Source organism: Ptiloglossa arizonensis, chromosome 12 (assembly GCF_051014685.1).
Source record: "Ptiloglossa arizonensis isolate GNS036 chromosome 12, iyPtiAriz1_principal, whole genome shotgun sequence".
Classification (NCBI taxonomy): Eukaryota; Metazoa; Arthropoda; class Insecta; order Hymenoptera; family Colletidae; genus Ptiloglossa; species Ptiloglossa arizonensis.
Window position 1 is genome coordinate 6,826,700 of NC_135059.1, and position 24,054 is coordinate 6,850,753.

At 35.2% G+C, this 24,054-nt stretch overlaps 1 protein-coding gene across 3 annotated transcripts in view; it reads right to left on the reverse strand.

Moving 5' to 3' along the window:
- The window catches only part of Pcb (Pyruvate carboxylase), a 32,083-nt gene that overhangs the window by 966 nt on the left and 7,063 nt on the right, over nt 1–24,054 (reverse strand). Inside the window, exons 2-12 of one of the 3 annotated variants that reach the window (XM_076323739.1) lie at nt 16,972–17,588; nt 11,545–11,864; nt 10,724–10,874; nt 9,538–9,749; nt 8,586–8,788; nt 7,654–7,915; nt 7,250–7,568; nt 4,671–4,721; nt 2,133–2,600; nt 1,228–1,617; nt 375–810 (exon numbers count right to left, since the gene is read on the reverse strand). In XM_076323739.1, the coding sequence (XP_076179854.1) occupies nt 375–810; nt 1,228–1,617; nt 2,133–2,600; nt 4,671–4,721; nt 7,250–7,568; nt 7,654–7,915; nt 8,586–8,788; nt 9,538–9,749; nt 10,724–10,874; nt 11,545–11,864; nt 16,972–17,104 (2,945 nt within the window). In that variant the 5' untranslated portion in view covers nt 17,105–17,588. Of the gene's footprint in view, nt 1–374; nt 811–1,227; nt 1,618–2,132; nt 2,601–4,670; nt 4,722–7,249; nt 7,569–7,653; nt 7,916–8,585; nt 8,789–9,537; nt 9,750–10,723; nt 10,875–11,239; nt 11,422–11,544; nt 11,865–16,971; nt 17,589–24,054 lie in introns of those variants that run through there. The other 2 variants (XM_076323740.1, XM_076323741.1) reach the window with 2 other exon arrangements.

Sequence of the window (24,054 nt, forward strand, 5' to 3'; positions counted from 1 at the left end):
CTTGTAAACGGAATGTTTACAATTATTTTGTAAGAGCACAGTTCTTTTTTCTCAATACGACTGTCTAATAATAGAGAGACAATACAAGAGAGAAAAATTTGAAAGATCGGACAAGTTCGAGGAAAGAATCTTAATATTCAGAAATAAATACCCGATGACAATCTGTGACACAAATTTGTTGATTTTTATCGACGAATATACTTTTTATATCTTCAAAACGGAACGAAGATTTCGATAAAATCCGAAGAGCTGCAAGACAGATTCTGCGGTGTAACGAGTGCCCAGAAATTAAAGATCGCGTTTAAACGTAACGATAGACGAAAAGAAGAATGTTTGATCGATTAACTGTGACGTCTACGGTGAAATTAAACTACCTAAGAGGTTCAGGGAATCCACCATACGGTTCACCGATGGCACCCTGTAGGAACTCGACAACCGATTTCGGGAAGGACAGTTCCTCGGCCTTGTTCAGGACATCCTCGGCCGAGAGCTTATTCTGGACCATAAATTGAGCCAAATCGCCGACAACCTTCGAGCTTGGTGTGACCTTGATGATGTCACCGAGCAACAAGTTGGCTTCTCTGTAAGCCTTCTTAACGTCCTCGAAGAATTCCCCCAAACCGAGAGAGTAGGCTTGGAATTGTAAGTTGGTGTACTGGCCGCCGGGAATTTCGTTCAAATATACATCCGCGTTTCCGGATTTCATCGTGGTGGTACACTCGAACGGAGCATACAGTGTTCTCGTTTGTTCCCAAAATGCGGAATACTCCGAGACATCGCTAAGATCAAATTTCGTGTCGTTCGGTGTTCCTGTAATTCGAGAAAATATCGTTAGACGTTACGTTCAAATTTAATCGATCGTGAAATTAATGTTTCTGATCATTTTTAAATACTTTACATTGCCCTCCATCGAATATTCGACAGACTTTAAACAGTCCCGAAATAAAAGGACGATGGGGACACTTTGAACGTTTCCTTCGATCATCCACAATTCGAAAACTAAGATATACAGAGCAAACGTTCTAGGGGCACTTCTCGTTCATCTTAGTGTGTAAATTCCAAAATGGAGAATATATAGTTTAATAAAATATTTATACATTCCTCTGTCTGTCGCAAGCTCGAGGACAAGTTACGACAATTGAAGAGGCAGCATTGTGTTTGTAAAATCAAAATTACGCAAATGCTCGAAAAATGACGAGAATACCTCAACACCGACAGGAATCTTACCAATGAGACACGCGACGATTGCGCCCATGGAAGGTTGACTGGTCATTCCGGACATGCTGTCAACAGCGACGTCGACGACGTCGGCTCCGCTCTCCGCGCAAGCCAACATTGACGCCACACCAGCTCCAGCAGTGTCGTGGGTGTGAATGTGTAACGGTATATCAGGATGCTTCTGTCTGATGGCGTCGATCAGCATTTTGGCAGCTTTCGGTTTCAAAAGTCCCGCCATATCCTTAATCGCCAGAACATGAGTACCAGCCTTCACCAACTCGTCCGCCAAATTGGTGTAATACTTTAAATTGTACTTAGTCTTGCTTGGATCGCTGACGTCCCCTGTGTACGAAATCGCAGCCTCGACGATACCGCCCGCTTTGCCAGCTGCCTCCATTCCTAAAATGGGTCCACGATTCGATTTAATTCCACTTTCGATGTTTCAATCTAAATGAAAATATCTTGACCAAGCTTTATATATCGGGCTATGTACAGTGTCTCTCGCATTTCCACGAAACTAACGAGAGGAAACTGTCGAAGGGGTTAGTTTGACTTGTTTCGAACTTCCATTCAAAATTACTCAATTATTAACTATGTTCTTGCTTACAATATTCGTGAACAATTATCAGAATAGTTAATGCTCTCGATCACTCTATTCGATGTTTCTGTGCAAAACTTCCTGCCAATCGACACTACAACTAAAGGGGTCCATTTGACCTGTTTAAAATTTCACGTTGAAATTACCCGATTATTGGCCCAATTGCCTATTCGAAACCGTATACAAAAATCATGTCTTGTACGATAATGCAAACTTTTCCAAATAATTTAATCATTCGAGATTTCGCACACAAAGTTTCTCACCATAAATTATCGGTAATTAAATCGATTTGCGACTCGAAATGAAGATCACTCACCGATAATCAAATTCGGTAGATAATTCAACGAGTCGAACACTCGAAATACATCCATCCCGGTCTGCACAGCCAGTTCGCAGAACTTGAAAACCACGTTATCCGGATAATTAGTGTAACCGACAGCATTGGCACCTCTGAGAAGCATCTGGAAGGGAATGTTCGGTATGGCTTTCCTCATGTCCTCCAATCGTTCCCACGGGCACTCGTGTAGGAACCTTAGGGCGACATCGAAGGTGGCACCTCCCCAATTTTCCAGAGAATAAAGATTATTGAACTTCTGGGCGACGAAGGGAGAGATCGTGAGAAGATCATGGGATCTGACGCGTGTTGCCAAAAGCGATTGATGGGCGTCACGGAAAGTGGTGTCCATCAGAAGTAGACCTTTGTGTTGTCTGATTGCCTTGGCGAAGGCTTCCGGTCCCTTCTCCTTGTAGATGTGACGGAAACCTTTCGGCGGTTCCACGGGTTCTGAAAAATTTTTGGATGTTTGTTTAAACGTTTGAAGCATCGCGAAACTGTATATAGTTTCCACGTGCAGTTATTATATATGGTAGTAAGCTTGCATGCGCGGTCTCTGAAAGAAGTATCGAAAAAGTTTCTCTTTCCGTTTCGGAAGGAATAGATACCTACGATATGAGCAGTGACGATTACGGTTAAAGCGTTTTTTGATTGTTATTTTACATTACCCCCGACAAGTGCACGAAAAAAAGCACCGTGAACGTAAGTCACGCTAATTCTAACTACGGCCGCGGGTAACACTGCCTCGTAGGATTTTCCATCTCGTTTGTTCGATTGCAAACATAACCGATCTCTTTCGATAAACGACGACGGAACGATTCGTGGAAGTAGCGTGCGTGTACCGAAATCACGCTGACATTTATAAGGGAAACCGACAATTAGAAATATCGTTGCTCCGTAACGAACAAAAGAACTAACGTTGAAACGTGTGTCGAATTTATATATAAGATAGAAACAAGATTTTACTGTTGAAAATAGTTAAGGTATTTTCTGTCCGTTTTTTTTCTTTTATCAAAATTTGGTGAACGACCTGTTTTGGTAAGTGAAGCGATACAGCGTAAAAATTAGTTTTCGGCAGTCTCTACTTTTACTACATTTACGTGTACTATTTGAAAAAAAAATAGTAACCAAATAAGTATTAAATTTGCTTTAGATCAGCTTTAGAAAGCTGCTATATAGACAGGCAATATTCATAGGAAAGACCCAGCATCTTCTAGAAATTGGTGTCACATCAGGTGAAGTAACAACCTGTGAAATACTTTGGAGACCCATATTTTATATTTAACCACCGAAATCGATCAATTTAGAAAATCTTAAAAACACTTAGAGTATAAGATATTGTAGAGCACAGACTGGGAATAAACTTGAAAAATGTTAGTAAGTTGCTAAGAGAGCTGTAACTTTGAAAATATTTTCAATTGCGTATACTCTAACAGCTTGTTAAAGTACATTTTTTAAATTCCATCTGTTCTGTTTTCGCAACGAGCGTTAAGAATGGATGGAATTTATTCCTGGAATGTTTGTCGATACTGATGGGATATCTGGAACGCATAATATTTTCTAGAATTGTTTTAATTAACGTTTACCGTTAATAGCGCTAATGTATTACTTCATTCTGAATTTATAACATTGAATTTGACAGCAAAATGGAAAGAAGGCTCTAGAACCTTTTTCGAGTCACGCGACACATGTTTCCATTGGATACTAGGTCTCTACCTCATTCGTGACAATATATTAATATTTTATTCCTGAAAAATATTATCACCTACCGGATATATATTTTTAAAAAACGTTAATTTTTACTTTTGAAATTTCGATTTAAAGCACTCGTTGAATCTTTATATTTTTCTCGGTCTTAATTTACTAGTAAATATTTTACCCATTTAAATAATACTGTACTTAGCTCTACACAATATGATACCTCAAAATAATATAGTTTTTCACTAAATAACGTGGTAAACTAGACATACAATTCCGAAGAGTTCAATTGAGATATTTTTAATTGCTTCTTTACTCTAAGACTAATTTTAATTGTTACTGTTTCGGAACGTATGTTTAGTCAACTTTATCATTAACTATTGAGTGAATCAGCCATATGATCAGTTTGAAATTGAAGTACATTCCCTGAAAGGTTGTATAGGAAGCTAATTTGTTCTATTTTCTAAAGATTCCCAGAAGTTAATTATTTTCGACTGGGAATGATTGTAAGTTACGCTTAATTTTTTTTTTTGTTAAAGACGTTCACAAAAATGGATCGACTTCACTTCAAAACTACTCATATAGCAAACAATATTCTAGTTTGTACCCCGACGAAGTTGCTCTCGGTCTTATAAACTAAATATCAATCATGAATTATGAATTTACAAGAAAGTCCAATTGTAACCAATTAAAAACCTTTAAAATGGCGAATTTAGTTCATAATCCATGCCCCGACTTTTGTTGGATTTTGAATTGTGTAAAGTAAAAATATAATGTCTTAAAGCAAAATAAAAGTGAAACGGTAATACAGTGTAAGCGTACCTGGTACGTCTGCATCATTGTTCTCTCCTGCAGCTGCAAGCTTAGCAAAGTCTAAAAAAATTGCCAAACGAAAAGATAAAAGCATGCGATAAACAATGAGATATAATTACGAGAGGTAATTAATGTCTAAAAAATACATAAAGAAAGTTATTTAACAAAAGGAAAATAGTGATGGAAAGATTAAGATTTTGAGCTAGTACCCTATAGTCGAGTAGGTGTTACGAATTAATGAACACAAAAAAAGAGATTTTAAATTACAAATACTCGATCGAACTGTGCCCGAATAAAAACATAAAATTACACTATCTAAAAACGTAAAATACCATGCCGTGTTAAAAAATAATGAATTTTGCGTGTTCGTGTACATACATATATGAATTGTGTGCGTTCAGTGCAGTAACGCTATCTCGAATTTTGAAAATATAAAGAGTGATGTAACGTGAAATTTCTAATGATGTGAACCCACCGCAATTGTTTCTAAACCCAGGAAAGAAGCACGAAAAACTGTTTTACTACTAATAAGCCAACAGAAGATGTTCCGTAATTTGTATTGGCAATACTTAAAGTTAGTAATATATCATTTTTGCTTTACTGTAAAATAAAACTTCATTACTGTAATAGTAAACTTATTTTCTATAATTTACGAGAAAAAAATGTGCAAACTCTCAATAACGAAACTCAAATTTTTAAATAATTTCCGATAGCAGCACAAATTCAAATTGAGAATTAAATTTAAGACAAAAATATAAGTAAATAATTTGAATGATATTCGATCGATATCTAACAATAAGATTAGAAAACTGCTTGAAATGATTATTCGATAAGATGAATGAATGTATTAAATGTGATTATTTAAAGGTTTCCATGATGTAATATTATTATATTTTACGATATTTCTCGAAATTTGACGTAATGTTTTAGTAATAAAAAATTTGGGGTCGGTTCAGACTTGAACAACCTAAAGCCACATTTCTGTTTGCAATACAAACTTACTTGAAACAATTCTTAAATACATTACAACTGAAAATTAATTATGGGTGGTAAAAATAATACAATTCGTGTAAAATTCAACAAATATATACCCGTTAACCCGTCTTACTGAACTCTGATTGTTCTCGTATCATTAACTAACTTTGCAACATTTTATTATAGATAAAATCTTTTATTATGAATAAGATCGTCTTGTACTTCCTGTTCTTCTAACATACGATTCTTCGCACGAATTCTCGGTAATGTTACAAGAATAAATAACACAAGTAGGAGTGTGGCTTTAAGTGGCTGTGCTCGATGCTTGTCACAAGTATGAACGAAATCTTACGAAGAGGATTTATTTAAGGAATCGTGCTAGTTAACGATTTCTCTTCGATACATAATAATCGGGTCAAAGAAAGATATGTATCTGTATTAAACAAAATATTTGTACAAGCCGTACCTTACTGTATGAAACTGAGTTTAACCTTTTGAGATCCTTCAATAAGTACTGGTCCGAGATATTTTGTTGCTTTTTTCTACTTTTCCAAATGCTCCCAATACTAAATGTTAATAAAACAATTCTATTAAGATAATACGTACAATAACTTGGACAAGTTATTGTTGCTTTCGCTAGAATTTTGAACATCATTGTCCAATTTCGCGCTATTTCTCCTTGAAGAGAATCGCACAAGTATTTACTAACGCATAAAAAGAGTCAAGTTTTTCTGCAAACACAACTTAAAGAGTAGAACGTAATTCATGATAAAACTGAAAAGGTGATGATTCCCTATAAAAAAAAAAGTTAATCGAGAGCGTGGAATAATGTTTTTCTAAACGAGATCTGAACAATGCGAGAGATTTCGCAAGTGATCCAATAATATGTTGTATTTTGAACCACAAAAGGTTAAAATGTTTTAAACCGATGTTTCTAAAACTATGTGTCCTATGGAATACTGACATTTCGCGAAAATCTCGTAAATTATTACGATCAATTCGATAGATCGTACGTGAATCGAAGTAAGTCCTGCGATGTTCGATTACAAAAAAGAGAGTTGCTCCTTTCTAAATTTACGTAATTTCTTCATTAAGCTTACGCGACTCTCTGCTTGTAAATACGCTGACCATTGTCAATAACGAAACTCGATTACTCTTTCGTTATCGATGACCCTATTTCTTTCTGTCAAGATTCGATAACTCGTTAAAAAAAAAGAAAAACTTTCGTCTCGGCGTAAAAGTTGAAACGATCTTAAAAATTGAATACTGTTACTCTTGTACTCTCGGTTTCTTCCGTTAGTCCCGATAAACGGAGGAGAGTAGACGATCGGTCGGTGTTCCATGGGTGCAATAATTTCGAGAAACACGGTGCTACGCAGCCATCAGTAGTAGCGACACCCCATACACACGACGAGTGAAGGAAAAAATCGGACCCATCGATATCCTAATAAATCTTGCATAAAAGGCGGGGATCCTCTGTGTGCCTCCGATATCCCAATCATGTGTGCACGTCGCGGAAACCAACGTTAGAAGATGTTCGAAACTCGACTTCAATGTCGCGGATAAATGCGAATCGATAAATATTGCTCACGGTCGGAGCTTGAATACTATACCTAGAGCAATTTGGGGTATGTGCGGCTTTATTTCCGCCGGTTTCGCTTCCGTTGCCAGCGGTGTGCTCGGCCCGTTCACAAGGACGGAGCCGAGATAATTCAACAGTTTCTGGGCACGATTCTGACTACGCTGGAACTGGAAGAGCTGTGGATTCTCGTCGATGAAATACGTGTCGACGTTTCCGTTGAGGAACTTTTGGTTCTCCAACACGTTCAAGAGGAACGGAATATTCGTTTTCACACCACGGACGCGAAACTCGCGTAGAGCGCGGTTCATTTTCGCGCACGATGACTGCAAGTCAGCTGCGTGGGCGATCACCTGAGAACGAACGAAATCCTCCGTATTAAATTCCGTACGGGACAATTGCACTGCTTTTTACACAAGTTTAATTTTCTTACGTTACCTTAACGAGAAGCGAATCGTAATAAGGCGAAATTATGGCTCCAGCGAACGCGGATGCACTGTCCAACCGAATACCCATACCTTCGCCGGAACGGAAGACTTCGATTCTTCCGGTGTCCGGCTGGAAGTTCTTCGCTGGATCCTCCGTGGTTACACGGCATTGTATGGCGAAACCTTGAGGAACGATCTTCTCTTGGGTCATGCCCAACTCGGGTAACGTCATACCCTCGGCAATACGAATTTGAGATTGCACCAAGTCGATCCTGAAAGAGTTATCTCGAATTAATCGGACGCAAGCATTCGATCGGCTAGATAAATAAATGTATTTTAAATCACGAGACCTTTCCAATACCACAATACCGTTCTAAATTTACTCACTTTATTTTAACGATAAATTCATTTCCCGCGAAATCTATTACCTTTCCGATTTATTATTGTACATTGTACCGATAAATTATTGGGTTGTTCGGAAAGTCATTTCGTTCTCCAAAACGGAGAATATATAATTTAATAAAACGTTTATGCACTCTAAAAAAATCGTGTTTCATTTTCACAAAAAAAAAAAAAAAACGAAATGACTTTCCGAACAACCCAATATTTTTACACACATTTGTACAAACTGTACAAGTCCAAAGTCTACGAGTATATTGTTACAAAACATGTAACGGTCCACAAAGGATTCGAAAAAAGTATACGATTACGTTTAAAAAGTAACCAATCGTAAAAATTTCATATATCCACGAGCAATATAGAAATATTTAGAGTCATTTAAAGTGTTCCTATTTAAATGGTCGCCGCTCTGTATGCGTTTACGCGTTTCGATAATACTTGAAAATTGTATCAGTGCGTTCTTAAACTCTTGCGATTACAAGGGACAGTACTTTCGATTCATTTGTTTTCATAATTTTCTTGTTTCTTTCTCGATTCAATTACCCAGTAATTTCTTCTGTTACTGTGTGCTCCACTTGAAGTCTAGCATTGACCTCAATGAAGTAGAAGTTTCCGGATTCATCGGCCAAAAATTCGACGGTACCAGCGTTCGAATAACCGACATACTTCGCCAATTTCACAGCATAGTCAGTCATCTTATTCCTAGTTACGGGATCTAACTTTGGCGCAGGAGCAATTTCAACGACCTAAAAATTGCATTACAATCGTCAATGTTCTTAGAATACATTTCACGGTCGGCTATTTGCCGCGACGGAAAGGAGGTCGTTGTTCTAAATGATTTTTGCAGACCCATTTTCTCCGCACAACGTTTGCCGGTAATTCGACGAGTGGGTTTTTCTTTCTGGAATTTTTTAATTACTACGCAATTTCTACGTAGCGTGTTACGTACATTTACAACGCTGACCTCGTTTTGCGAAAAATACATACATATGGACGCGAAAACGGCTCGAGCGATCGCGAAGCAAGTTTAAACGCCGACAACTAATCGAAAAAGGTGTGCGAAGAATGAGAATAGAGACGTTTGTTCGTTCACTTCGAAGCGAGAATAATTTCATTGATGAAATTCGCGCGTAACGAGGAAAGTTTCGCGCAAATCCTTGAGAAGTTGATTATTCGTGAAAAGACGCTTGACTCGGAATTGTTCAATTTTCCGCGTTAATAACGAAAGACGCAACGTTGGAAAATAATATACGCGAAGAGTGCCTCGTGTTGAAACTTATTCATCCGTGTTTATTTTAAAATCTTAAAAACTCGAAACGCTGAAACAGAGTGGTAAGAAGAGAATTGCCTCAATATTGATATTCTTATTTATTTTCATTCCCGGTGTCAAGTTTGGTGAATAATCAAGAGACGCGCGAAGCAAAAGTGGTGTAAATAAAAGAATGTTTGTGAATGACTTTAATGAAAGGATACTTAGCCCTCATCGCGTACTGACCTTTTGATGACGACGTTGTACGGAACAATCACGTTCGTAAAGATGAACGACGTTGCCAGCTTTGTCCCCCAATAATTGAACCTCGATATGCCTCGGTCTCTCGATGAATTTTTCAATGAACATGGCTCCGTTCCCGAAAGCGGCCGCAGCTTCCGACATTGCGCGTTCGAACATTTCTCGTACTTCTTCCATTTGTCTCACGACTCTCATGCCTGGAAAAATATATGGAGTAGCGTGCAGATCTCGGCAAAATTGCCTAGATTAAAGAAATTTACATGTTACAGAGTTCTTAAGTGGTGCTCGTTGAAGCTTTTGCGAGCGAGTGTCTTCAATTTACAAGGTTCGAACTTTACGAAGTTTGATGATTTTCTGAACCCTTTGGAACAAAAAAGTAACAGTAGTGCTGTACCATATTAAAACGTCATCACAATTTTCAATTGTTTTCAACCGTGACGTTGTTAAATAATAAATCCTCGTCACAATTTGCGTCGCAGTGTCAAGGTTTTGAATTCGTTACGAGTTCAGTAGTTATTGCGGGAATTTAAACGCTTCTGTAGAAACGTGTAACGAAATTGTTTATAGTAGATTGTAGAGATTATATTAGCTTAGTAACTTATTTTACGGTAAACTCTTTTCGCGAAAGAATGGTTCTTTGTAACATCTATCCGCACGGAAGATAAAAATCGAAGAGAAACAAGCGTGTTCGACATTATAAATCTAACGCGTTAACCTAGTTTTCATTTAGAGATAAAATATAAATATAAGATGAAACATCCACTGATAACATAAGACGAAGTTCGAGAAATTGGACCGTAGTAAATACAGGTACGGGCAAAAATCATCGCGTAAATATAAAATATATTGTATGCGTTCAATTCCGTGGATATTATATGTCTTTCCGCGTAAACAACTGTAAAATATTAAAGAATAATTTCACGATGAATTTATATGTGTATACTTATTATTTAACGACGTAAAGGTTGTTCAATTCTAACGATCGCGCTTCAAATTCGGTATTCGTTGACAAAAATATTGTGCAACTCTCTTGATAGTTAAGCAGATTGCACAAAATTCTTCACCGTGTTTTACGAATAAATTATTGATCGTTTCGATTATGTTTCAATTTCAATACTTTGTCTCGACTGCAAAATTCGATACATTGTCGCTAAAATTTCGAAAACGTTACCTCTTCCACCTCCTCCGTAAGCGGCCTTAAAAATAACCGGAAGTCCATGTTTCATACAAAACTCTACCGCTTCGTCGGACGAGGTCACTGGTCCATCTGTTCCCGGAACGATCGGTACTCCAGCTCCTATTGCAGCTTGCCTCGCGGCTACCTGTTTATTTATTACGAAAAAGATATAATTTTTTGTCAAATAATCTGTTCGATGAAGTAAAATGAACGCGAATGTTCGTATAGGAACACAAGACGTACGTATGTCACCTTACGTTACAATTCATTGATTCGATAATCGCTGTTTGGTACAAAGAGAGTTGAACGTATTAAAAATAATCTTCAGTGTGAAATTATACTGATAAATGAAACGAACAAAAATTGAATTCGGTTGTACGTTGAAAAAAGTAATCAATGAATTTACTTCATTTGAAATACAATATACACCATGCGCTCTAGAAAAATATCGATGGTGATGGAACTGTTTAAACAGAAAGAATCAGTGAACAAATAGCAAATGATTCTTACTCCATTTTTTCAAAATTGTCGAACAATCGTAGATATATTTTACACGTGTCTACATATCGACGGCGCAGGACGAAATTTTCAATTTCGAATGGAAAACAATTTGAACTCTTCGAACTCTTGTTTAATTTTAAATTTCTTACGATTCCGATCACGGTGAGTCGACTTTCGTCGCATCGAAAGACACATTGAAACTCAATTTTTCACGTATCTATGAAATAAATATCCAATTGCTTGCACCGTAGATCACTGAAAGATTACTCGTTAAGAAGTTAAAGGAACTTAAAAAGTTACAACTTTTCTTGTACCTTGTCGCCCATTTGTTGAACAACTTTTGGACTGGGACCAATGAATCTGATTCCGGCATCGATTATGGCTTGCGCGAAATCCGATCGTTCGGACAGAAAACCGTAACCTGGATGAATAGCGTCGACGTCGTTTTCCTTTGCGATTTTTATAATTTCGGGAATATTTAAGTAAGCTTGAACAGGTGGGAGGCCTTTGCCGACCACGTAGCCCTCGTCGGCTTTCTGCCTGTGCATTTGCATTTTGTCCTGCTCCGAATAAATCGCCACCGCACGGATTCCAAGTTCGTTGCATGCTCGAAACACACGAATTGCGATTTCACCTGTAAAATATTAAATTGTACTCTTTCTTTATAATTTTCGGATAGTAGTGTCACCGTACGAATACATTTTTATTGCAATATTATTGCATCAATTCAATGTACGCGCAGTAGGTGATCCCACACGTAACGTGACAATATTTCCAAAAACAATTCGAACTCTTTGATGACATAAATAAATGTTACCGAACAAAGTTGAAACGTTTTATGGATCTCACCCTTTAACTCAACCCTGAACTTTCTTTTTTGTATACAAAGGTGTCGAGAACGTTTCAAGGTTAATAATATTGTTTTTTTTTTAATTGAACAATGTACATATATTTTTCAATATACATATATGTACAGATCACACTTGAACGTATTCAATGACTACAATTACTCAAGGTCGATCAAGGTTGCAGATAAAGAAAACGTAATGCTATCCTTCCTATCGGATTTATTTCTAACATTCTGATATTATCTGCCTATTATCACTCGAGGAAATGTTCGAAATTCACGTGATACTCGTAAATATTTCGCGAACCACATTAATCAATGGCGAAAAGATAATCGTGTCGCTTTAGCAAGAAGATTGATATACCCTAATTTTCATTTCGCACCTGTGTGAATATATCACTCATCATTTGCCATGTGTTTAAATTACATTAAGTATTATTAATACGAATAAATGTCGAATTTATTCCAATACAAAATATTCTCGTAAAAATTAATCAAGGAGAGTTAAATCGAGGCCTATCCATTTCTCAGGAAATACATATTTCGTTCATTATCTTCTCTAGTAACGAAGCAGAAATTTTAAAAATTCAACACTATTAATTTGATTATCTACCAATACAAGCAACGTTGTAAAATACAAGAACTTTGTCAAGCAAGGAAACAACATCCAAATGTTTATAAGTTTGAAACTAACACAACGAACGACTCGTCGACTGATAAGAAATAGATAATATCAAAATGTTAAAAATAATTGCGATTACAGAGATACAACCAGCTTGTCTCTGTCTGCAGTCTCGATTGAATTTGAGTATTTATAATCACACAATTCGACTATGCGTATTAAAAAACAAACGGTTTCGGTTTAAAAGTTGGCGACCTCGAAATCTTTTTGACACCTTCTTGTGAAACCAAAGCAAATTAAGTTGAACGTTGAGTTATTTAAAGCGCTCACAAGGGGATCGAAAACATTTTTTTACATCACCAATATTTATTATCGATAAGCCAAACCAATACGCTTGAAAGTATTCAATTGCCAAGATTATATGTTGCTCACCCCGCATACGATTATAATATATAGTATATAAATATATAACTATATTAACATCTGCTATTCGATCCTGTCCTATAATTTACACATTATTGAAATCGTATTTCATCCATTGATTTCAGTTAACAGCTCGAGACTGTTAATTAAAATGTATATTCTGCTTATCAATAATGAATATGAATAAAATCTTGTCGAAATTTTCAAATTAATTAGCAATATCGGAATGAACATCTTTATGCGCGTTATTGTTTATATTTTTATCTTTCGTCGTTTGATAAAAACATACGTGATAAAAAAAAAATTACCTCGTAATTGATAATGCATCGTTCGAAGTGCAACGGAGCAATTATCGCATTATCCGTTCAATATGCTTTTATAATGAGATTACGCACATATTCCGCAGGACGATAGAGAGTTTAAAATATTCTAAACTAATGGTAGTGAGATATAACTTTTTCCTCGTATAACGAACTTTTATCAATTTAACTGTATGGTTTATAAGACGTAGAAAATTATTAAATTTGTATTCCTGCCAATTTTTATTTTACCTCCTTTGAGAAATAAACCTTAAGAGGTGTTTTTATCCTGAAGAATCTAGTTGTATTCGATAAAAAGAATTGAGGTCTCCTACAAACCAGAATAGTTGAAAAAAATTCGAAATTTTATGGAATTCTCTTGTGGATGAAATTTATTATAGTAGACATTACATTTTTTTTAAGCAACGACATTGATAAGACGTTGTAGGACAATTATTTTGTAGAAAAGGTAGTGTATAGTTACACGTTCTTTTTCCAAGTACTAGTGCAAATAGAACGCGAGTTTATTATAGTTATAGTCGATTGTCACTGCAACTATTTACTAGTTGTTACATTCTATGAACCCAATGTGTCTTATCTTTTATTTCAAATTTCTACCACATTGGCGTAAGCATTGCTAAATTTTGTTTGACGCGTTAACAATTATGTAATGTAATTGTTCACGAACGTTTGGTGTAATGTTACATCAACTCTGTACACTGGCTTGTATCTTTGAAGGCCACTTCATATTCTGCGTGTGATTTTATTATGATAGCAATAAAACTTTGGCCTATTGCAGTTATATAAGTACTTGGAATAAGCTCCATGTTCACACGACATTTTTCCCTAAAACGTCCTTCACGAGAAATTATCAGGGTCTTTTACGCTTGTCATGAATAAGTATTCATATTGTTTACAAACCGGTAAAAAGTCGATTCGAAATACATATATATATGCACGAATTGACTTTACAGGTTATAATGTTAAAAAATCACATTAGGAGTCACGTAATTCATACATAATTTTACGTACCGTGTTATAAAATTTCGAATGAAAACACTGTTTTATAAACAAAATGAAACGAATTATGGCAAAACCTAAAGGATCTTTGAAGGAAACTTTTTATAAACTATTTTACAATTATAATGACGATCCCGTAAATAGAATGTGCAACCTTACAAACTTGTATTCCAATTGCATAGATTTCTTCTTTGGTTCGTGTGAATCGTTTAAAATAGCCTTGCTTGGCTACCTACATCTAAATACGGTATTACTTTCGAACAATTAATTTGTAATAAATTTCGGTTACAGGTGAACAAATTGATTCAGAAGGAAACAATTATTTCAACTCCTACAAATAATTGTCAGCATCGCAGTATTGCCCGTCGTCTTGCGATAAGACGACAAATATCTGTACAAGTGCAGCAATTCAAACATTCATTTACAGAATCGGAAAGTACACTGACAATCTGACAGATATCACTAGAGTTAAATATACTACAAGAATACACACGATTACATCGTGTTAAGGAATACGGTGTAATTAAGGAGAGTGCTCGCTCGAGTGCCTCATCCTAAAGTAGAAAAGCCGCAGTTTGATTAATCGTGCGGCCTTGTTCCATAAAATGTTACAGTGCTTTTGAAGGTAGAACCTGTATAATTTATGGACATGAATTCATTCGAACGTTTTTCGCGATATCTGTTACTATAATCAAAATTACAATTTCTGAATCGATTATAATACATATTCTATTATGTGATTATCGATACATTACAGAAAATATATTTTTAAGGTATTAAACCGAATGTTTGCAAACAAAATAAGTTCAAAGATGTCGATTAAATATTTTTGAACGGCAGTGTACATATAGTAAATTTTATTACGCACATTTTTTCCAAAAATGACCTTAGTAAAAAACGATCGAAACATTGTACATGTCCGTATCCTCGAAAAAAAAAGGAAAAAGAAAACAAAAATTTAGATTAGCTACACTGCAATGTCGCTAACTCGCTAATCGTTGCTGTTTCTATCTCGTTAACTGTCGTTCAGTTGTTCTACCAATTAACTGTATTGCCATTCTACTTTGTTGTTTCCATGCTTATCACTGTCATTCTCAAGAACATTTTCAGAACACCTCCTATTCTCGATAATTATACAGGAAACATTTCCACTCCTTGTTCGAATACTTTTCAGAGGTTAAAATATAAAGTGACATGTAATTTATATATAACATAAACTTACATCGATTATAATTTGTTACAATGTTACATTGGTATCAACACGAAAAGACGTTGTTATTCTATTGATTGAATATCAATGAACATAGTTATCGGAGGCAGACATAAGTAATTGAGCACGTATTGCATCATTTTGTGTTATCATTCGTCTCAGCTCGACAAGTCAGTCTGCTTCTTGTGATTTACTCCTTTTACGTACGTGTGAGCTGCCAAAGGTCATGAGCTGAATAACTATACTCTGTATAATGGTGCTAACCGCTTTGCGAGGTCAATGTCACCTGATATTGTGATACTACATTTTCAGAATTTGTTTCAATCGTTGCACGATGCATTGTGTCTACGTACACGAAATTACATTTCCAAAGATAAAATATAGTATACGCGTGAAACGTCATTTCAAATCAATCGTATTCAATGAGTATTTGTAATCAATCGTTACGTCCAAGAACGCCTGACTCTGAACTCCGATAAAAAGTAATTCTGTCTTTAATTATCGATAAATATATTATCTAAATTTTGATCTTCAAGTAACATGTATAAATTTACATATTACTGTCTCTGTATTAGCGTGCAATACCTAAACATTTTTATTACTCACGTGTCACCCACCCCCTCCCCAAGATTTAAAGTAAAGACTCCCATAATGTCTCGGTTATTTTTTCATAGAACTTCTATGCCAAAAGAGACATCCAACAGTCTATTAACAATTAAATAAACACGACTTAATATTTAAAATAACTACTTATTCCGAAGCAGATGGTCGTACGATTATCGAATAAAATTTTTCGATATTTATAGATGTGGTGTGTCTCCCTAAGAGAGATAAACCTAAAATATCTCGTGGCGCGCAACTTGGGGGAGCACTGATCTAATGGATGAATCATGTTCTAGACTACCCCATTAAATTTCACAATAGTGCCACTGAAGGGAACAGTTTTTCTCAAAACGTCCTACTCGATAAAATATTGTCAAAATTTTCTATACCGGTTACGAAGTCGTACATTACCGTCTCGCGTAACTTTACAATTTCTATCCGATTCTTAAGTATTATTAAGAGCATTGTTCAGGTATAATTTAAAATAAAAATCGTAATCGTATTCGGTTTTACACATTTAATCGTGTTACGTTACGAACCATTTGTGACTATTTCTCTCCCGCTCTCACTGCGTCTCTACTCTCGTTACGAGTCTATACAACATCAATCGAATTTCACCTGGCTCCCTCTCATCGTGTCACGATTCGTGTCTATTACGCGAGGCGGTACCGCGAACCGTATAACTTCGACAAACGAAAAATAAACAATAAAACTTACCTCGATTCGCAACGAGCACACTCCTGATCGGCTTGTACTTGACATCGGTACTAAACAATTTTGTTGAAACTTTGTACACTTGGAGTACATTTCTGTGCCTGATCAGCGCAACCCTGGCTCGCGAGGCGTGCATTTTTATCAATTTTATCGCAACGCACCGTCACCGAACGCGTCGATTGCACCGCGCTCGGGGTGTTTTTTTTTTTTTTTTTCGAAAAAAGAAACGTTTAAATGAACGATTTATTTAAACGAACGAACTTCGTTAAAAATATTTTCACGTCCGTATAAGGGAACTGCTCCCCTTGTGTTATAAATATCCGACTTGTGTAAAGAAACGTGCTTCAAATATATATGAGATGCCTCGAAATGTTCACGTAGAATGTTTATCTACGAGCGGCGCGAAATTATTCTGTATCTTGTTACAAAAATATCTCTCCGTCCCCCCTTGTCGGGCAATTTATCGCTTCGTACAGGGAACGACTTTTGTTAATCAACAAACGCTATCTCTTGGCAAACTTGTTCCTAATGCCGCGCAGAGTTTACTGTTTCCCAATGGTTTCGCTAAAGCTTCAATTCGTTCCTTATCGGTAGTCCGGCACGGTGCGATTGTTGGATTTCTGAAACAAACAATTTGAATATTTCAGGCAGGTGGAACAAAATTTTCACAACGAATTTTAGTATTCGAAACACTAACGTTCGACACGATTGTTCGAACATCTACGTATTGATGGCTGTATTGTGAACCACGATTATTTCACATAATTTTTCATTAATTACATCGTATCTAATACATCAAATTTCTTCCATATATGAATGAAAGCATATACGATATTAATAAAAAGTTAAATATCTTGAAAAGTATTAATTTTATCGACATTACAACCTTTCTATACAGGATTACAGGGTGAATCGAGTTCTATTTAAAACACAAGTGCAATTGCACATTACAAATGCACCGATGTACTCGTGAAAAAAGTTTCTATCTTCGAATTTTTTCTATCTCCAATAGAAACAGAGGCGTACACGATGTATATGTATATGCAATACACGTGTGTGTGTGTATGCATATGTTTATGTAATGTACGTATTGTACTTCCTTGCTAACTGACCCCAGACAATGTTTTGCTTACTCATTTTAAGTGCGAGCAAATCTATCGACTCACGTGTCTGTCTGCTGCAAGTAATGACAGTGATATACTTGCATACACGTGAGATCTAATTTCATTCGCTGCGAAACGTGTTGATAATAACCTAACAATTACCATTGACCCGATACAGTAAGTCCTGAAATGATGCGGTTTCCTAGATACACACGTGTGTGCCCCCACTTTGCCCTTATACGCAATACGTATGTGCGTATGTGGCGAGTAGTTGGGTAAAACGAGATACTTAACATTGTAGATTAGAAACGTGCTTCTATCTCGCGTAAAACGATATCAATATTTGTTATAATATGTAGTAAAAGATATCGAAAACGAATAAAGATCATTCTGTGCGTAAAATAAACGCGTAGTTAGCCAATGTATGTAAAACAACATCGAGCGAATTTCTTTAACGAATTTTCGGTGAGTTTTATTGATTTCTTAGAGTTTTCGACAATTGAAGGTGAAACCGAAAGTATCGTATTCCAATCAGCTTTTATTTGCCTTTTCAGATTTATTTTTACGTTTTCAATATTTTGCTTGTTTACAAAATGTCGTGCATTTTTCGACCGATGCACAATCTATCAATTGATCGCAATCCATCGAGTCTTCCTTATTTTAATACAAATTACACAATGAATGGTTGTAATGGAAATTGAATTTATACAATCAAGGTAAACGCATTTAGGTAAAGTTTTTGTACAACCAACGTTGAATGATTCAATTTCAAATTCGAAAATTCAATTTTATCGTTTGAAAAAATTGTGTCGCTAATTAATAATATAAACATCGAAAATAAATGTCCTTCTTGTCGAAGTGTGTCATCGTTCCAGATGGTGTTTTCATCCAACCATTATGCAACAACGGTACCGTATGTTGCGAAATATTTCGAAGAATAAGTGCCTGATGCATTATTGTGAATTTCAAAAAACGAATAAAATTAATTTTATTCATTACAATTAATCTTACGACGTAAATAAAACTCAATACTTTGTTTAAGTCGATTCAAGCGGTCATTTAGATATTGAATATTTATTCAAATCGTTCTCGACCATACCTTTCGATCATCTTCGGTAATTACGTAACATCTAGAATTATTAGTTAATATAATCATTTAATAATTCAACTTAACTTACGAATATTAACTTACGTGAGTTAAATTAAATTAAAAAGAAACTCTCGTTATACATTTTGATGGCCTAATCGGATTGTTAAATTTTTTGTGAACGTTGGCTCAGTAGCACGTGAGAAATATTCGTTCGCTACCGTAACATTTGTATCGGTTTCCTTATCACGGAAATCGTTCCGAGTGTGTTGACAAAAACATAATTTTAAGAAACGTGATTCCTACCTCTGCAACGGTTACAAGATTAGAAATTTTGCACACTTCTGTTATCGCGAGATTAGAAATCTTTTCTACGTTAAATACCAAGGTGAGAACAAAAATAGTTGAAACACAATCGGTAGAATCGTTTCGTCAACCATGATTGGAATGTTACTAAACTGATTTGGCCCTGCGTCTAGTTAATGACACGAAGATACAGTCAAGGACAAAATTAAACAGACTGGTGATAACAATAACGAATGTGTGATAACCACGGTTTTTATACTCATTATCATAGATTATAGACGTACTTGCGTTCAAATTTTTAAATAATTTCGTCGAGTGATTCGACGTATTTCGAGCAAGGGCATTTGCAAACCGAAGACGAATAAAACACTGCGAACGAAACTAAACGGACTTTGGTCTTCGGGTGAGGCTGTTAAGCGTGGGCGACAAATCGTAAATTCAAACGACACCCGCAGCCTATCGCAAGAGCAGGGCCACTTTGTACAGGCGAACAGGTGTGCAGGTTAATCGCCACACAAGGGCGGCTAATCGTTAGGACATTATCGAGATCGAATAATCGATCGTTAATATTCTCTTCTTAATGTTCAAATTTTCGTTCGAAATGTTTTCTCGGAACTATTCGGTTGTTCGGAAAGTCATTTCGTTCTCCAAAATGGAGAGCAGATAATTTAATAAAATGTCCATACACTGAAAAAATCGTGTCTCGTTTTCACCGAAAAAAAAAACGAAATGACTTTCCGAACAACCTAATAAAAATAATTAAAAATTATTTACGATCCATCATATCGCAGAAACATTCGACAGATTTATCTACATTGCGTACAGACAGTGATACGAATAGTTTGAAATTCAATGAATATAATTAAGCCTTCGATAAGAGAAAAAAATCAAAAGATAAAATTTATAACCAGATATGATTGAATACCGGATCTTGAATCTTTAGGCGACGAATCAAATTTTGTAACTTTGAAACTGTATATTTAACAGAAAAACGGAGTCATGTGATTACAAAATATTGTTATATTGCTCTCTTTAACCTAGAGGTCTATTTTAATACAGATCGATAAAAGTGGCAGTAGTAAATAACGTATAATCTAGTCGATAAAAGTATGATGATTCAGTTAAAATGTTTAGATAACTATTATCATTTCTTTAATAAAAATTCGTACTCTTAATCTTCCAAACGTGTCTCGAAATTCTTCTCAATTGAGAATCTTTGAAACAGCAACACTACAATGAATCGTAATAAAAAAATAAAACGGTTCAAATATTATTCAATTGTTACAAGCACATCGATAATGAAATGCTTTCAATACATTTAACATAAAATATTAAGAAGATAACCGTAGAAGAGATCGCAAAAGAGTTAACTGTATTTAAATGTTCAATCTGAAAGACTTTTAACGTGCATATGTACGCATCGACATTTATGCGAGTAAAAATGTTTTAAAATTCAAACTCTAACGAAGAGAAATATTTACAGAAGCTTCACCAAACGAAAGTCTGATCCCATCCGTATTATAAGTCGTAATACAAACGTCATACATTTTGAGTCATAGATCGTTTAAATAGATCATCGTGATACCGATCGGTAAATGTTATTTGTAACCAAATAATCTTATCTGTGTGGAAAAATATTTTGGACTTACGGCGTTCGATTGATTTGCAAGTTAAACACAATGACGGAACAGATCTGAATACGAAGCAACTCGTTTCTCGACCTTCGGCAGCGTACTTTGAATCAGTGATTCGTCTTAGTAGTTAACATTCTTATCCAATACCCGACTCTTATAAATAAATAAAGCATGGTTAAAGTCTCCTAAAATATACCGTGTCTGTTGCTCGAGAAACGCCGAAAGCGTTCATTGTGCAATGTTCATTGCACAAATCGAAACGACGAAATATTTATAACGAAAGTACGATGCGGTACACACAACCAGGTTTTATTTACCAATTATAGTTGAGCTCAATAGGAAACTTTTGCAGAATACACGAACTCCTCTTTTCGTTTTAGGCTTTTTCAAAATACACTTCTAAACTTTTTATTTTTAATTTGAAAGAATAACGAGGTTCTAGAATATTTACAATGTGTCGAATCGTAATATATTCGAAGCTGTTACAAATTACAAAATGAATTCGAATTGTAATATTTCAAGTATTTTTACATCTCGTTTCAACTTCCACTCGAAGTAATGTATTATCTCGGATTAACTCGTGTAAACCGTATTGTAGAACATTTTTTTGAGCTTAGAACGCCAACGATTTAACCGAAGTCCATCAAGAAAGATATTTGATATTGGAACCTTAGTAACAACTTAAAGATCGTTATGCAACCCTCTTAGAGAACGTCTGCGTTAAAATTCGTTGAGGTCTTTAATAACTTAACTTTTTCGCGTAAAATTTTCTGTACACTTCAACCGAGAAGATCGACACAGAATGTATGTCCAGTGTACACAGATTAACGACATATTTTGAACTACATTACACACATCTTACAATCCAGCAAACTGATAAGTATGCTCGAGGTTATTGAAACACCAGATATTCACTAAATACATATCTAGTTTCTGTGTTATTAACTTTGAAAATATTAGATACTCTGCTTGGCGATAAAGTCACTTGAATAAGTGATTGTCGGTCTGGTCGAGCTAATTTTTCATTGTAATGTAGTTGGAAATAGGCTAACAATTTTTAGTCGTACTGAATGATAACAATTTACATACACGTATTATAGCCGTACAATGTATATTATTATACATGTACATTCTGAAAACTTATTAATCACTTCGGTGCAATTGATACGATATTAAACGTATACGTAAAAAAAAGGAAAAGTATTGTAAACGTGATTATCGATAGACAAATTAAATAGCATTATTTGAAAAAATTAATTTTACATTGTATTCGTATATTTATGATATAGTAATGTTTCGCTAAAGTTATACTACGATTTCAATTCGCAATTATGTAATTAAACGTGCAATAAAGTTGTTACAGTACTTCGAAGCTTTGACTTTCGTTGCATTTTGTTAACCGATAAGAAGTCATTTACACCAATGATCGTATCTAATGTGCAACTAAACTTCAATGAACCGATAAGAGAAAACTTGTATCCTTTCATCCTTTAAGGTCGATGTCAATTAATGACAGCGATGATTTTTATCGTTCTTTGACATCGTGCATTTTCTGGAGCGCTTTTCTTATGTAACACGTAGACTATGAACATCGTGCGAGAATCATTTGCAATTTTATTGCATTAGACTACGCACAAGTCCATGTTCTTCTTACGGAGAAAAAAAAAAACATCAAACTGTAATGAGTTTGCATAATTCTTTTCGCTAAAAATAAAACCGAATTCGATGACAAAATTTGACGCGCGTCCATCTAAAATTAAACAAACAAATTCACGCAAACAGTTTTGATTGTTTTTAAATAACATTGAAATAGTGTGCAGTAGTATTGCACGTAATCGGTATTTCAATATTATTGAAGTCAAATTAAAGAACATTATAATATTAACAAAATTAATTAATTAATCGAAACTACATTTAATGGAATAATTGTTTCATTGTTGTGCTTTCGTATCATAATTATCTTATCAAAGAATGTTGTATTTTACCTTCTACATTGTAATGAATCAGATTAGCATTTCTGAAATAGAGTCAGATACTTCTGCCAAAATACACAGATGCGCAGAGTTGCGTTGTGAGATTGAATTTTCTAGTTTGCCAAACAATAATATTACAAAGAAATAATTCGGATCATTACCCTAAACGAAAATACAATGCTGACTGTATCATATTTCGACTAGAATTATTACATAAGCAATCGTTAAATCTTTTAAAATGTTGGTAAATTAATCATTCAATATTACGTAACATGTTAAAAAATAAATGAGTATTTTTAGATCTACAAAATCATTGACAATTTGCAAAAAAATTCTACGTAGTTTATCAACCCCTTGTAATTCTTTAGACCAACTCAAAATTATACATACATAAAAAAATGTTGTAAATATAAATATTTAGAACATTTGTAAATAAGATAAACTACACTTAGTGTAATTTTTGAATAATTTTTATTCAAAAGTGTACTTTCAGTCAAAAGGCTGTCTTTGAACTGAAAAAGGAAAAAGGCTCTATGGGATACTGACCAATTGATGTACGATATCTCGCTTATCGTTATTGTTACTGCAAAATTGTACAGAACAAAAGTCGTTGAAAACTATATTTGGAAACTTTTTCGTTGTACTATATGTAAATTTTCGATTCAATCGACAGCAACCGAGATATCAGTTCTTTTCGTCTTTGGTTCAATCCTAAATAATGAAACCGAGAACGCGTTTTATATTGGGAAATGCTAAAATAATCATTCCTATCGAACAAGATTTTTTATCCCGGTTAACGCTAAGTAATTGAAACATATAAATCACATCTAAGATGTAAATTGTATTATTATACAAAGTGAGCCGTTCAAACCTGTCGTTAGCCGGCCTTGAACGCGTGTCACAAAACTGATTAAATAAGTCTGACACAATACACAGTATCGACTTCTACGTTTGGGCAGAGATCCAAATTTCGTCACAATTCT